Source organism: Apteryx rowi, unplaced genomic scaffold (genome assembly GCF_003343035.1).
Source record: "Apteryx rowi isolate R43461 unplaced genomic scaffold, aptRow1 scaffold_137, whole genome shotgun sequence".
Classification (NCBI taxonomy): domain Eukaryota; kingdom Metazoa; phylum Chordata; class Aves; order Apterygiformes; family Apterygidae; genus Apteryx; species Apteryx rowi.
Genome location: NW_020447608.1, coordinates 523892 through 539316, shown reverse-complemented (window position 1 = coordinate 539316; position 15425 = coordinate 523892). Strand labels below are relative to the sequence as shown.

Below are 15425 nucleotides of genomic sequence, written 5' to 3'. Positions count from 1 at the left end.
GATTCTGCCATCTCTATGTTGGAGTAGGCACCACCTCCAGGTGGTGGCACCACCTCCAGGACCTCGACAGCACAAGGGTTAGTTATAAGGTTATTGCAGGCTCCTGGGACATAGAGTATTCCCATGAATAGGCATTGGAAACAGGAAGAAAGAGGGAACAATTAATAGAAAGATGAGTAGGGTAAATTCTATGGCTCTTCTCTGTTCACTTCTCATTCATATTTCACTACCTGGCCCTGTGGTGTTGGTATCCACATATTCTAGTGATGAGTACATAAGAAATAGATTAGATTAGACAGATGAGAGTCCAGAAGCTTGGGGGATTCGTAACAAAGAATTTGGATGCCCTGTTGAATGTTAAGATGTTCTCTAACATTTCTTATGGAAATTCCTTAGTATGACAAGGAGCAAAGCCCAGGAAAGGAATGGTTGTAACTAGGATTACTACCACAGCAGATATGCTTCTGGGAAGAAACAGTGGCATGTAGATAAAGAAAATACATCATATGCCTTTCCTGGATAATTGCCTTCCCTCTCTTTTGGTGTTAAAGAGCCTACCTTTTCTGTATCCAAATCCAGACTCAACCTCTCCTCTACCTTCTTTTCTTGTATTTGTGGGCATTACCCTCACCACACAAGAAACACAGCTGCTGGATGACTCCTCAGAGCCAGGAGTCTAGGCCAGAGGACAGCTTTCCTTTAAATACATTCAGAGTGGGGCAAAGCATCTCATATGGGGCATGTTTCCCATTCTGGGAATTGCCACTCCTGTCTATCACAAGAAATGCTCGAAGATCTGGACGACTCCAGACTCTACTTTCTGAAACAAGTTGTATCTGGTCTATCCACTGGACACATCCCCAGGGCCATTTCAGTCTTTGCCCTCTTTCTTGGAAGCTAACCAGCAATGGCAGAGTTTGCCCTGTCTGCTAGGAACTGGACAGAAGCCAATCACACATCTCAGAAAATTAATCTTAGGCCTTAATCATGCACAGGACTCAGACGAGACAAGTCTCAGTGCCAGCAGGGAGCAGGAGACAACCAGTCTTCAGCAACATGAAACATTCTTCTTTTTAAGAAGGAAAAAAAGACTCAAAGGCTGATAGGATAATGGACATCATCTCAAAGCCTGGACAAGACTTTTTAGACAGTTCTTTACTTTGCTCTTTTGTTTGCCATTCTCTGATATGACATGTGATCACATGCACATGCATGCACTTCATGAAAGTGTTTATGATCTATTTTTGTTCTCTTTTTCAGAGTCAGTGTGCTCTTTCTGCATCTCTGCAGTTTCCCAGCAGGCCCTCTGCAGCAGAGCTGAAAGGAAATGCAGCATCCTAGGAGAAGATGCTGAGAGGATGTGGCTTTGGGAAGGTTAAAAAGTTACTCTTTCAAAAGTTGGAAGTGACGGTGAGGCTGAGCCCTGACCACTGCTAGGAGTTTGCAGATCTTCAATGAGAAGCAGAGGTGCTGGCACAGAACAGGGAGCAATGCAGCTTTAGAAACAGCACAAATGTTCCCACTGAAAAAAAGGTTTCTACAGGGCTTCCACAACAGCAAAGGACAAAATGGACAGACATCAGCCAGGCTGCTCATGAACTTCTACAGCTGCTGCCTTCCTAAAAGCTGGCCGGAAGCCTGCCAGATGTGCGAAAGCAGGGGCACCTTTGCTGTAGGTCTGGTACATCCAGTATTGCTCCTCCTCTGCTTGCCTGTCTTTCTGTTTGTGGCTTCCCAAGTGCCTCCAAACAAGTCCCCTCACTCCTTTTTCACCCAAAGATGAGTTCTGTGTTGAGGGACCTTGACATCCTATCACCTCTCACCTGTTATACCACATACCTCTTCCCATGTCCTCAGAACAGCTCCCTCTCGTGGACTGACTCAATTAGGGAAAGACTGACATCCCAGTCCTCACCACAGTGATGTTTTACAAGGTGGCACACAGGTCTGTGACTTCAGAGAGGCAGCAGGGATGTGGAGAGCAAGGTAGGGAGATCATGTTTAACCCGCCAATGTCCCAAACCAAACCCTCCTCCTCTGATCTCACTTACACAAGCCATGGGTCATCTGAAATTACATCCAAGACAAACAAACTGCCATAGAACAGAAAGGTCAAGGATGGATAGAGCATGAATGGCAAGGGTATATTCTCCCCAAAGCTGACAAGGCATAGTGAGATTTTTAAGAGACTTGCCAAACCACTGAAATTCTCCTATCCATCATCCTAGAGAAGCAGAGATCTGGATTTAGAGTTAAATAGCTACACTTTGGACATCATGGGCAGGAGACAGACAATGCTGGAAGCAAAGAGAAGCAGTGGGGTGGCCAAAGACAGGGGTATGCAGCTCTGAACAATGCCTCTCAAGACCCTGTGAGCTGCAGAGTATGCTTTCCCTTGTAGGTCATCCCCACTGGCCAGGCATGTTTGTAGAGAACATTGTCTCCATTTGAGGATGCCAGCTATCACAGGTTGCTCAAGTTTCCCTGATTTTTGCAGAGTGTGAGCACTTCTACCTTATGGACTTGTGGAGGGATCCCATCTCCAGCTCCCTGCAAGCTGTCACCTTGGCAAGGCTGAGAGTAGCAGGTTTACAGAGGTACAGCACCTCTCCATAGTGGCACTGGGACTGGGAATCTTGGATTCCAGATTTGGCAGCCCTTGGCCTCTTAGCTGAGTCTGCTAATGAGGGGCTAATTAATGCTATCTAGGGGCACACTCCAGATGGAAGGGAAAGTGAGAGACAAGCAGCCAGACAGGCCAACATTTCAGATATCTGAGCCAGTTGGGCTCTGCCCACAGAGCCTTCTGCCTGACACTTTCCCCAGTGAGTCTCTCCTGCCCTGCAGTGTCACACCAGGAGAACCTGAGACAGCAAAGCTCTGGTGTCTGTGCAGCTCCCTCGTTGCAATGCATTGATCGGAGCTCTCTTAAAGAAAGTGGCCTGGATATCTGAGACACCTATTGATTGCTCTGTCGGCTCTCTTCCTGCCCTGATTCTCATTCACTCTGCACTGCCAGAGCAAACCTGCACTGCTGTTTTAGGGGCAGTTGCCCCAGATCTTAAAGGGCCACAGTCACAGCCATGCATCTTGCTACAGCCTTCCTTCCTTTCTTTCTTCCTTTCTTGCCATGGGGGGAGGAGAGGACACACGTGGTGACCCTCATATGCACTCCCCAAGGGGACAGCCTGAGTCTCCTCCCACAGAATCAAGCCAAGCATTTCAGGAGCAAGGCACAGGCTTGAAATCATTACTACCTGTTTTTGCCATCTCTGAATACTGCTCCTTCTTCCCAAAGAGCAGACTTACCCCCACATGCCCATCATCCTGTACAAGGACAATAGTTAAAAAAGTCTTTCCTCCCTTACTGAGAAGAAATCATAAAGCCCTTAAGTAGGTACTGATGGAGTCTCATACTCTTTCAGAGGAAAGATAGTGTCTTTACCCAGAAATGTCCCCAATAAGTTATCAGCCCCATGCCAAATATATCACGGAGAGACTGGGCATGAGAGGAATCAGTTTCTAGATATCTCATTTAACCACAACACAATTCTTCCCCCAAACCCCTGGCAAACAAGCAGGAGAAAAAAAATGGATTAACAGACTTCTGTCAGGGTAAACCCAAAGAAGAAGGGAGACGTAAACTGAGGTGATAGGGAAGTAGGAGGGGGAACTATTGAAAGGAAAAAAATCATGGCTTGAGTATCAAGGCACATCTCATCCTAGTGAGTGCTTGGGGACTGCGGGATGGTCTCTCTGGGGAAGCCAAGACATCAGGGACTTTTAAAAACAGGCAAACTACTAGAAATGTACAGCAAGGAACACTCCTGCCCTGGCAGAGAAAGGGCATGGATGAGCTAATAGCATGACAGATCAGAGACAGAAGAGACCAATGAACCTTTTATAATCCAAAATCCCTTGTCAATTCTGCATTTCTGAGCAGAAAATCAAACTATTATGGATTCGCTCTTTCCAGAAACTCCTGCCTCTGTGGAGACCAAAGACCATAAAACCATTTTTTGTCTCTTTTTGGATTTTGCTTTTCAAGATGTGTATTGATTGAATTCCATACACTAATACTTTGCACACTTCCACCAAGCTTCACATAAAGTTAACTAATCAGTCCTTGCAATCCTTTTGCAAAGCAATGCAGTATGAGCCTCATTTCACAGCTAGGGAAACTGAGAAAAGGAATGATAAAAAAATCCTACATCACTTGACCACTCCGTGTTAGGACACAAGATTCTGCAGATTGCTAGTGCAGGCTCCTCTGCTCCTCATGTTATCATGTGTTCTTATATCCCATTACTATAAATAAATCTTTATACTGTATAATCCACAGCTCTAAAAGTTATGGGCAGGATCACAGATAGATTAACATCAATAGCAAACCACCCTTCACCAGTGGCTGTAATGATGCCAAATCAGACACTATAAGAATAACAAAAGACACTTCAGCACTAAAGCAACCTTAGAGTCAAATTTCAGTTTGTGATGGGTGATATCTCAGGCACAGCATAGTGTGAATGAACATACACTGCTTCCCAACCTACCTCTGCTCTGGAAAGAGTTAATGGTTTTCACACAACATGGAGGCTAAGCCACAAAATGCTCCATCTGACCCTGCTCTGGACTCTGTCACGCTCCTGGAATCAGTAGCACAGAGGTGCCCCAGCTGGTCAGCACGCTCAGTTCTGGCTCAGGTAGACACCCTAGCAGGGGCTCCTGCGGCCCTGCTCCCCAAGCTACCAGCTCTGAGATGCTCAACAGCTTGGATGCAGGGCGGCACAGACACAGGGAGACAACTAGCCTGRACCCATGCTGATGCTCTGTGGAGTGACTGGATCCACATCATGCCTTCAGGGTTGTTCTATGCAAACCATATGATCAGGCTCTCTCATTACCAGCCTGCACTCCCACTAAAGCCAGTGTCACTAGCAGGGAATGGCACGTGGATGAGGGGATATATCCCTCCCAGAACAGATGCAGTGAAACAGGTTTCCAGTGGTCCCTCTCTTACTCCAGAAATAGGCACCTCCCTTCCAGCAGTAGATCAGGATCCTCTGATTCCATCACCACTGCACCAAGGTCAGGGAGGGCCAGACTATACCAATCTGCTTCTCCTCCCATTGGTAACTGGTGAGCTCTGGCAGGAAGAAATTTAACCACAGATACTACACATCCATCAAAGAACAGGACAGGGTTTAACATCTAATCTACATTCTTAACAACACTGGCTGCCATCAACTTGCCTCTCAAGAAATGAGAGCCCCAGCACACAGCAATGTACGCTCAGGTGACATCATGCAATTCATCACTGGCTGCTAAGATGGTGTGACCTGGAAGTGAGCTGTGTGCTGGCATCTTGGCTCCAGCATGCTGGACTTGTGCAGACCACAGCCAGCTGCTGTTCCTTGTGGTTAAACTGAGGCCACCGTGCTCTGCCAGGTACAGCAATGCAGAGGGTTACATGCAATGCTTCTCCTTCCTTCCCCCTCCTCCCTCTGCCTCTCCCAGAGGGACCCCAGGGAAACAAAGCTTTAAAGTCAATCCATAAGAATGTGTGTAATTGCCACTGAATTCCATGTGGTTCACCTTGAATGGACAAGGACTGGGGGTGGGGAGGGAGGAAAAGAAGCATGAGAAAGAAGCTGAGCACTGCTCAGAGAATGCTAAACAGATCAATAGACTGAGCACAACACAGTTGAGCATGCAGGGCAGAGGACCCACAGCTCCCAGACAAACCTGTGCTTCCCACCATCTTCAGAAAATCTTCTGAGTGGAAAACTGGGCAGACCTTTTCTGCACACTGTGCCGTAGTGCTGCAGTAACTCCATCCTTCCCTTAAGAAGCCAGGCCAACCCAGTCAGAAGCAGGCAGGAGTCTCTCCTCCCCAACACTTCTAAGTGAGCTAAGGGGCAAGGACAGCAACACCCCTAGCCTGGGCCTCCTTTAGGAAAGGAAAGTCACTTTGGCACAGCAACTTTCCATTTATCTGTCAAATTTGCAAGTGCCAGAAGTAATGAGGGTGCCGTCTAGAACTACCCTCCCCTCTTGACTGCCGTCTTGGCAGTATGTCACTGCCCATCCTGACTCCTTCACAAACCTTGTAAAAAGCTGCCTTGGGGAAGCCAGAGAGGGCAGATGTGTAGCTACTCGAGGAGGTCCTGCAAGGCTTTGCCATAGAGTCCCAGGTCCTGCTGAGGCACAGAGCGATTCTCAATTCCACTCTGTCTTACCTTCTTTCAGCATCCCCACTTTGAGGCATTTCATGAAGCGGCAGGCCTGACAGGACTTGCGCCTCCGTTTCGTGATCTCACATTCGTTGGTGGCCGGACAGCTGTATTCAATATTCCCTGCAATTAAACACAGAGATGGTCACCCAGGAGCTGTGTTCTCCCCCCGATCTGAGGACTAGCGGTTCCTCTGCCTGTAATGGGCAGTGCTCAGATATTCCAGCCACCAGCAGCCTGTCTAAATGTGTGTTTGCTCAGCCATTTGCACACACACATAATCTGAGACCATAGCTGGATGGGGAGGGCTCTTGGAGAGCCTGGGTCACTACTTATTAGAACACATTTCAGCAAAAGCAATTTTTTGTACTGGGATAAACCTATCCAAGCGGCTGACTGCAACACTAGGCTTTCAGGCACACAGTGTCCTCCAAGCACATCATCACCCCTTGTGCTGCATTGCTTATAACCTGGCCCATTCCCTGCAGTCCAGGGCTGCGAGTCAGAGCAGTTTAGATACTAGCAGCTTTCCCCTTGCTGCCAGTCTTGCCCTGTGTCTGCAGGATGGATGTCATTTGTCCTTTCTTGCCTTGCTTGGGGACCAGAGACCTGGGAGATGACATTTCTTCCTTTGCTTCCTCCTGCCATCTGACACAGTACAGTCAGCAGGGAATCAATGGTTCTAGATTGAGATAGGTGTATAAGATACCCTGGGTTCATTTTACAGGCCATCTATGCAAATTTCCTTTCCAGTTTTACTTTATTAGTCCTGGCACACCTGCCTGTCATGCCTTTTGCATGCAGCATCAGTGTCTCTTTCCTCATTCCCTTTCATTTACAATCACCTCACAACACTGCCTCCAAGACCCAACAAGGAGACAAGCATTCCAAATTTATTTCTTGTCACACCATATTTAACCACAAGGAAAGAGTGTAACTGAAACATGGATGCAAGGGTGCGATATAAGAATGTAAGTGTCATCCCACTGGACCACAGTGTAATGCAATAATTATTTAGTCCCAGAAAAAAAAGAGAGATGGCTGTCTCCATCCTGCCATTCACTCTGAAGATGATGTTTCTGAAGAGGATTACTCAACATTTGCTGTAAAGCAAGACTGGAAATTTAAGCTCAATGCTTTGACAATGACAATATATTTAAGGAAGTCTGGCTACTGGTTAAAACAGGCAGCTCCAAAAAGTGCTTTTGAGTTCAACAGTCAGTTCAGAAGAATGGGAAGTTTTCTTTCTTTTCTTTTTTTTTTTTTTTTTTGGTTTACAGTGGGAAACTAAGATTCAAGAGTTCATTCAGAGCAGTAGGATGGACTGTAGATGACAGCAAAGAGATCACACATTCTGGACTTTGTATGTCATCAGGAGATCAGAAAGGGAACTTACAGATTAGTAGCACAGGGGCAGAACAGTCTTGACTTCTGTTCCTACTTCTGCAATGGATTTCTATGTTCTTGTGCAAGACCCTTCACTCCTCTGCCTAAGAACCAATGTCTAATACATAACCATCTCTGGGGGTAATGATTAGACCATGGGGCTAACTGAGCACTTGTAAAGCCTATTGAGAATCTGAGTGGAAAGACAGATAGAGCAGTGAGATTCAAAAGGAAGGAAGTACCAGCTGATTTTTCACACCATGGCTGGTCCCTTCTGGGTGAAATCCCAGGAGCACACAAACCCCAAAGCATAAAAGGTGGTCTGCCTGCTAGGTGCAACCCTTCCACCTCGCCTCTTGTCTTGTCAGACCCTCAACTTGCCACACAGCCATCACGTTCCTCACCATTGCTCCTCTGCCCCCAAAATGCAGTTCGTTTGCAGGAGCAGAGTGTGCTGCACAAGTTGCTTCCATTCAGACTATATTTCGTCATTGTGCAGGAACTGAATTTCAATAGGCAGCAATGTATCAAGGTTCTCAGAGAGCTGAAAATTGAGATTCAGGCTTGATCTCAAGGTAGTAAACTCCTGCTCTAGACACAGAGCTTGAGCACACTGCAGACCTGTGAGTACAGGTCCCTGACCTCAGGATCTGACACTTGCTGTGCCCCACACAGGAAGGAACAGAAGAGGAACATAATTGAGATAAAATTAGAACAGGGTCTTACTTTGGAGAGTTTTGCCTTTGTTTCAATGCTTGCCTTTCACCTGCCAAAACCAGGCCCAGAGTTCTAGAGAACTGTAAGATTTCATGTTTTGTGTTCCCAAGACCAAAAAGCTGCCCCATAACACAGACTCACTACACCAAAAGCAACAACCCTTACTGCAACTGGAGGCAATAAGAGCCCCCATCTGACAGCATGAAGTCCTTCTACACTGTGTCAAACAGATCCCCCAGCTTCCCTGTGCCTCCAGCCCAAGGCCCTGCTTGACAAGCAAAGTACTGGATATGGTCTGCAGAGCCTAGACATCACAACTGAACTGTGATAGTGTTAGACTAGGTACAGGGCAGTGTATACACAGTGTATGTACAGCTTGAATATGCAGCAGTCACAGGCACTTCTGCACTTGTATCACGACTGTTACAGCAGCAGAGCCAGAGGAGGGTGGGCACTGGGCAAGCTCCCCTTCCTGTGTGGCAAAACAGTAGCCACCACGTAGTGCCACAGGACAGGTGGTAAAAGCACAGGTGAAAAGAATACACCCAGCATTGGTGGGATGTCCCTTTCAGCATGCCTTATTGCCTTCCCACTGTGCACAGCCTTGTGCGCCCCTTCCATACACCGTGTCCAGTCAGAGCCCAGCATTGTGTCTTACAGCCCTTTTTACAGGTGCAAAGAGGTGAGGCCCAATGCACCCTCTTCACAGTAAATCATCCCAAGATAATGCTGCCAAAGTAAATGGAGTTTTATATCAGGATCCAAAACATGCTCTGTGTGGCATGGACTGAGAGCTATGGCTGGAGGCAGTGCCTGTCATTTTTGCAGGAAACAGGGCCGTCACCAGGGAAGGCATAATCAGCATTACCCAAGCAGAACTTGTCTCCAAAACTTTAGCGAAGTTCTCTGACTGTTTGTTTTTTTTTTTTGGTCTCTCAATTTCTTTTATGGGTCCTGGGGCCGCTTGCCAGCACAGCAAGCTGCTCATAGCTCCCTGTAATTTCTGTAAGTGCCCTGTGATAAAGTGATGAGATTAACTCATCGAAATTCCAGCAGCCTCCCAGCGGCTGGCGGTCACACTGCCAGCCCGGCTGCCAGCAAGGGGGGCTCAGAGAGAGCCTCCCCTTCTCTGCGGCAGCTGAGGGTGCTGCAAGTCCCTGCAGAAGGGTGTGTGCACACAGGGGTTCACATGGACGAGCCTGTACGTGAGGATAAATTTGAGGCAAGTCTCTCTGTTGTCAACCACAGATTACGTGGTCCAGAGGAAAAGGGCAAAAGACAGGATAATCTAATGGACGAGGCCTTGCTCTGAACTGTTGCTTATTAAAAGTGCTTTCCTCGCTTTAGACAATATTTATGTCTGATCTAAAAAACCTGCCTGGACCTCACTGATGTCATTGCACAAGATTTTAGGTAAAAAGTGACTTGAAAAAAACAAGAGGCAGAGTGGCTGGTGAAAAGATCAGGGTCTGGATTTGTTCTAAGCCTTCATATGTGGCCTTGGAGGGCAAATCACTTCCTCTCTGTGTCTTAGTTTTCCTTTCTGCAAAATGAAATGAGCACCAAACCTACCTTCTATGGAGATCATGAGTCTTGATTCATTAAGGTCTAACTGCACTTTAAAACCTTTAGATGAGAGATACTAAGGAGCAGCCAAGGACTATTAAAGTGACAGATCATGTTTTTTATGCTGAAGAGCTGCAAAATTACCCTGTTTTCTGTAAAATGGGTACCTTTGACTGCTAAATAGTTTGGAACATAATTTCCAGTGCACACATAATAGGAGCATCTGAAAACTGCACACCAGAGCTTGGTCATCCAAGAGACCCCATGTTCACCATGGAAAGAGGAGAATGCCTCCACGAGCTTGGGGAACATAGTAACGTTCCACACAGCTCCTGTTTATGGTACAGACGATCCCCTCAGAGGAGAGGAGCTCAGAATTTGTACTGCACTGAAAGCAGCACATGCTGCTCTCAGCTTACTTATGGATCCTGTCCTTCTATAAATGCTTGTCAGGCTTATCCAGGGAAACTCAGGAAAGATCAGACAGAAGTAGCCAGGAAATTCTTTAAAGCTAAAACCTTTCCAGCCTCTGTTTTCTGGAAAAAAAACAAACACCACCAACAAACAAAGACTAAAAGAAACCCTCTCCTCTCTTTCTAGATTCCTCATCTCTTTTCACTGTTCTTTTCCTCTCCTCTCCATTTTCTTTGCATCTCTGTCCTGCTCTGCACTGCTTCACGCAGACCTCTCCTGTTTCTTTGGGTGACTCGAGCACAGGGCCAATGATTGAAGTTTTTCTGGAATTTCAGGGAAAAGCCTGAGTTTGGGTATATCTGCCTATTAAGTGCCATATTCCTTTAATTCAAGACAGAAAATCACCTCTTTCAGCCCTGTGATTTGACAAAATACACTGCTGTTGTGATCAGCAGTGCGGTGCCACTCTCTGCCTGTCCCCTGGGATTTGATGGTTGAGCGCAGGAATTCCCAGGAAAATCCATCTCATAGCCTTTTCAGCTCATACACTTGCTTCCTTTTATCCTGTTTTTTGTAGCACTTACTACACTCTTCCCTCACCTTCCAATTTTTTTTTTTTTTTTTTTTACAAGAAATACTTGCAAAACACTACAGGTTCAGGAAGCTCTCATCAGGCAGTCAGTGTGATACTGCCTCTGCGGTACGGCTATTCTGCATGATTGGGACAGTCTGCAAGAGAAAGAGCTGACTTTTCAACAACCCACTAGCTCTGAGGACCTCTTCATTTCAGGGCCCAAAAGCTTTTGTCCTGAATCCTTTTTATCTCCTGTTCCAAAGATAAACTGGTCATTTGGGCATTCCACTGAAAAGGGACCAGAAAACTGTCCCAAGGCCCTTGGTGAACACAGATCAGCAGTGCCTCTGCCTCAGCAGGTACCAGGCACCTGCAGCGGAACAGTGGGAACATAGATAATACACAAACAGGGAATTCTCTGTTATCTTCTGCATAAATTAGCCCTTCTAGCTGAGGCATCACATAATCTGTGACCTGGTGTGAGGACAGGTATTTTATAAAAATCAAAGGAAGATCTCCTTAGTGAACTGAGTAAGGTGCGGGGACTGTTTTTTAGGCCACAATTTTCAAAGAAGGGATTCAAATATTGGACCTGTAAATGTGTATTTAGACACTTTAATAAGTGGCCTGATATTCAGCAGGGCTGTCCTATGGTTCCCAGGGCCATGTCCCTGATCTAAATGCCTAAGCATAGATATACAAGCATCAGCAGAGTCTCCTATTTTTGAAACAAACTAGTACACATATATATCACTTGGGGGAAAATGAGACTTCAAGAAAGCAGGTGAGATAAGCACTAGTGCTTGGATTAACCAAAATTACACTTCATATGGCTTACACAGTAAGAAAAACTGAAATGAGATGACCAAGGCTTCAGTACTCATGACACTATCAGAGGGAAGGGGGTAGCTACAAGTGTAACAACGACATCTTTTGTCTTCTCAGGATGGCAAGCCTGCCATCCAAGAGGGCTCTGACATTTTGCAGAACCCACTCAGGTCAGCATCCTGCCTGCACATGGATGCAGGAGACGGGCCCAGGGGCTCTCCACTGGCAGCATGCATCTCTTTCTCACAGCTTTATGTAGCTTCTCACAGAAACTATGGGGATTCTGACAAAGAAATACTTATTTACTGAAGTTTCACAGAAAAGATCCTTCTGCACAGAGCTCTCTGTACAGATACACTGAGAAAAAAAAGAAAATGCAAGGCTAAAAGAACTGAGTTGCACTGGAGATGGTTTTCTGACTCCAAGTGCTGGAGCTGTGATAGCAGACAGTGCTCAGGCACCAGCTCCTAGGAATATTGCACGTTTTCTGGTTATGCCTCAAAAGTTTTTGGGAAGCTCAGAACATCTCTTGTTTTTCAGCTGTGAACTCTCACCTGAGAACTTCCAGGCACATTTCTGAGAAGGACAGAGGGACAGGACTGTGTGTGACTGCCATGGCCTGCTAAGGTAGGGACACAGAACCCCCCTCTGGCATCTCACAGGCCCTTTGCTGCTCCTGTAGAAGGGAACACATCCTGGCACAGCAATTGCGTAGCTGTGCTCATTGGGTTTGATGCTTAGAAGTCTCAAGCAGGGGATCCACAGATGCGGGCACATTGCTCTGGAATGTGCTTGCAGAWTTTTGCCTGATTCATGACCTGCTCACTCAAGAAGATTATGGTAAAAGTTTCTCTGTCTGGCTCTCCCCTATATCAATTCTTGCAATTCCTGTTGTATCACCTAATGGACTTACAGGTATGTGTTCAAAGTACATGGTGAGTTGATTCACAAAGATCAGAAAAGGAAATGTTAATTCAGATTTATTTTGCAGAGCTTTCAGATTTTATTTTATATTAGTGGGACATTTTAGAAATAGCCTTAATTTTCACTATTTGAAGATGAATAATACAGCCAGGGTAGTCATCATTATGAATATGTTGAATAATAAAGGGCTCGTGGTTACATATCACTGTTACTATTTTAATATTCAGAAAAGGCAAGAGTACCTACCAGTTGCGACAACTGGTGAACAAAAGATGATATATAATGTTCTCTCTACTGAACAAACTATTAGAAGAATGAATAGAGTGAAGTTAGATTAAGAATTTCTATCCCATTAAAAAAACCAAGCTTTTCAGCATTTGCCTTTGTCCCAAATTTGGATGAAAGGCTTAGTTAGGATTTCCATGGAATGGAATGGAAATTCAAAACACTTTAATTCAGAAATGTCAAAACACATCATCTTTCCTGTAACAGATCTATTTCATTTCATTTAATTAAATGAATATAAAATTCTTTGTTTCAAATCAGATCCATCTTAAACACCAATATCAGCATATTTGTAGGTGCCTGAAACTCGGATTCTCTCCTATCTTGGCTAGATTGCACCCTCCACAATGCTCAAAGTCAGATGATGCCCATGGCACACGTTCTTACAGAGGACAACTGCATCACGAGAGGAAAATGCAGAGTCCCACTAGAATATAATGGGGACCCAAAGCACAGTTCCCACAAAGCAATGTGATGATAAAGAAAAAGCATCAAAATTTTGTCAGACAAGCTACTTGACAGGAAGTGCTTCAGATCAGTTTAGAATTTCTGACTGTGTCTCAAAATGCAGGAAGTCCAGCTCTGGGGTTCAAACACCATATTTAGAAAGAAAGACCTACAGACCAGTGGCTTGTGCTGTAATGCCCTTGTCTCCAGTCTTTGCCTTTCTATCTCAAGCACTGCCAGTGCTGCGAAGGGGAAATGACACAGGTTTCTAGGTTTCTGCCCTTGCTTCAGGTCATGCAACACAAGAGAAGAGAGGTCACAGGTTGACTCCCCGTAACCTGATGGGCAGGTTAGGATGCATTGTGCAATCCAGACTTGGTTCAGCAAACCTAATAAACCCAATTCATCTTGAAGTTAATGAATAGTTTGGATTTTCCTAACTTTTTTTTTTTCTTATCAAAATTTTCCTGAGGGATATCTGACTAGATAAAGGCTTTATTTTCCCTTGGAAAAATTCTACTGATGGAAACTCGCCTCCTAGCTCTAGTACTGACCTCATAGATAACCAGCCATGTCCCTACTAGCTTTCAGGCTATCTCCTTTTCACCACTTAAAAGCAATGGCCCTCATGGTGTCCAGGAAGGCAGCCTGGCCTTACCTGACTAAGGGGGGAAGTGAGTTGCAGAGGGTCTGCCAGAGGCTCTGTTACACTTTAACTCAAAAAGTCCTGCAGCATGGATGTCTGCCCTTCTCGCTGTTGTGGCTGGAGCATGGGCAGAGGAGAGTCTACTGCAAGATCCTCCTGCTTCAAGTCATGCAGGTTTACAGACATTAGTAATAGGTAGACTGGGGTCACTGGGAACATGGAGGGAAGGGGAAGGCTCCACTTGAAACTCTGCTTCATAATCAGAGCTACCTAGATCGGGCTGCAGTAGACTTCTTATCCAGGAAGGAGTGAGACCCATTTTACAGCAGCATGCACACCTGTTACTTATTAGTTACCAAGTGTAGATCAAGCAGATTAAGTACTCTTTTTAATAGTCATTGGTTTTGCAGATTTCAATACTCAAGGACAGATAAGTGAAGCAGCTTGTCCAAGAGCACAGAGGTCACAGGCCCTAATGGGGATGGGATTTAGCTAGCACATCTCCTGAGCACCTGGGAAATCTGGGGTCCCAGATCCATTTCTGTGCTCAAACCAGGCAGTCAACACCATTCCCAAGTACCAGAACCATGGAAAAAACTTTTTAGTACAAGCAGGGCATGCAACTATATATATATCACACATATCTGTATGCTTTCTGCACACACATACATATGCATTAGGCAGCCTGGATGAAGATTTTCTCACTAAAGCTAGATGCTTAACCCAGCTACTGGATGTAATAGAGCTGCAGGATGAATACCTTTTGGAAATATAATTTCCACTCTGTCTCTTACGTATGATACATAAACTCTTCTCCAGCATACCCAAGGCCATGCTCAGACCCGAGAACTCCCCCTCTTGCGTCAGCATGCACAGCAGAGCCCTGGGAACTGCGCATTTTCTTGACTCAAGCTCTATAGCCCTATTTTCTGCCCACTCCTCCCAGGCCTAGCCTTCAGCTCTGTAGTCAGCATTTCTCATCCCCAGCCACAGCACACCAGACTCTCCCACTCCCACAAATAAAAGCATTTTGGTGCCTCAGCCACCAGCCCAAGCTGATTACAGGGTGAGAAAAATCTCCACTTACTCCTTCCCTGCATCTGCTACATGTTAACAGGCAATCAATTAGGGAACCACAGGGAGAATGGCTGTCCTGGGGATGGGGAGCTGAGGGAAGGCAATCTCCCTTTCTGGGAAATTGGCTGATGTATCACCCAGTCTGATACAGGCTCTAGTTACTGCCCCACTGTGTCATTTTCTTTTGAATACTTCCGAAAACTTTTTGAACTTCCTGGGTCTTTTTCCTGTCTCTCCAGGTTAAGTCTATCTTCTGCTCCACCACACAGAAGCTCTAGTATTGCTCTCATGAGGAGTTAACTTAGTCTCTTCCTAAAAAAAGGAGTCC

The 15425-nt window shown here is 45.7% G+C and overlaps 1 protein-coding gene across 1 annotated transcript in view; it reads right to left on the bottom strand.

Annotated features, from left to right (window-relative positions):
* The window catches only part of ESRRB (estrogen related receptor beta), a 120007-nt gene that overhangs the window by 19450 nt on the left and 85132 nt on the right, over window positions 1-15425 (bottom strand). Inside the window, exon 3 of the mRNA XM_026057138.1 lies at window positions 6240-6356. Within this exon, the coding sequence (XP_025912923.1) occupies window positions 6240-6356 (117 nt within the window). The remainder of the gene's footprint in view (window positions 1-6239; window positions 6357-15425) is intronic.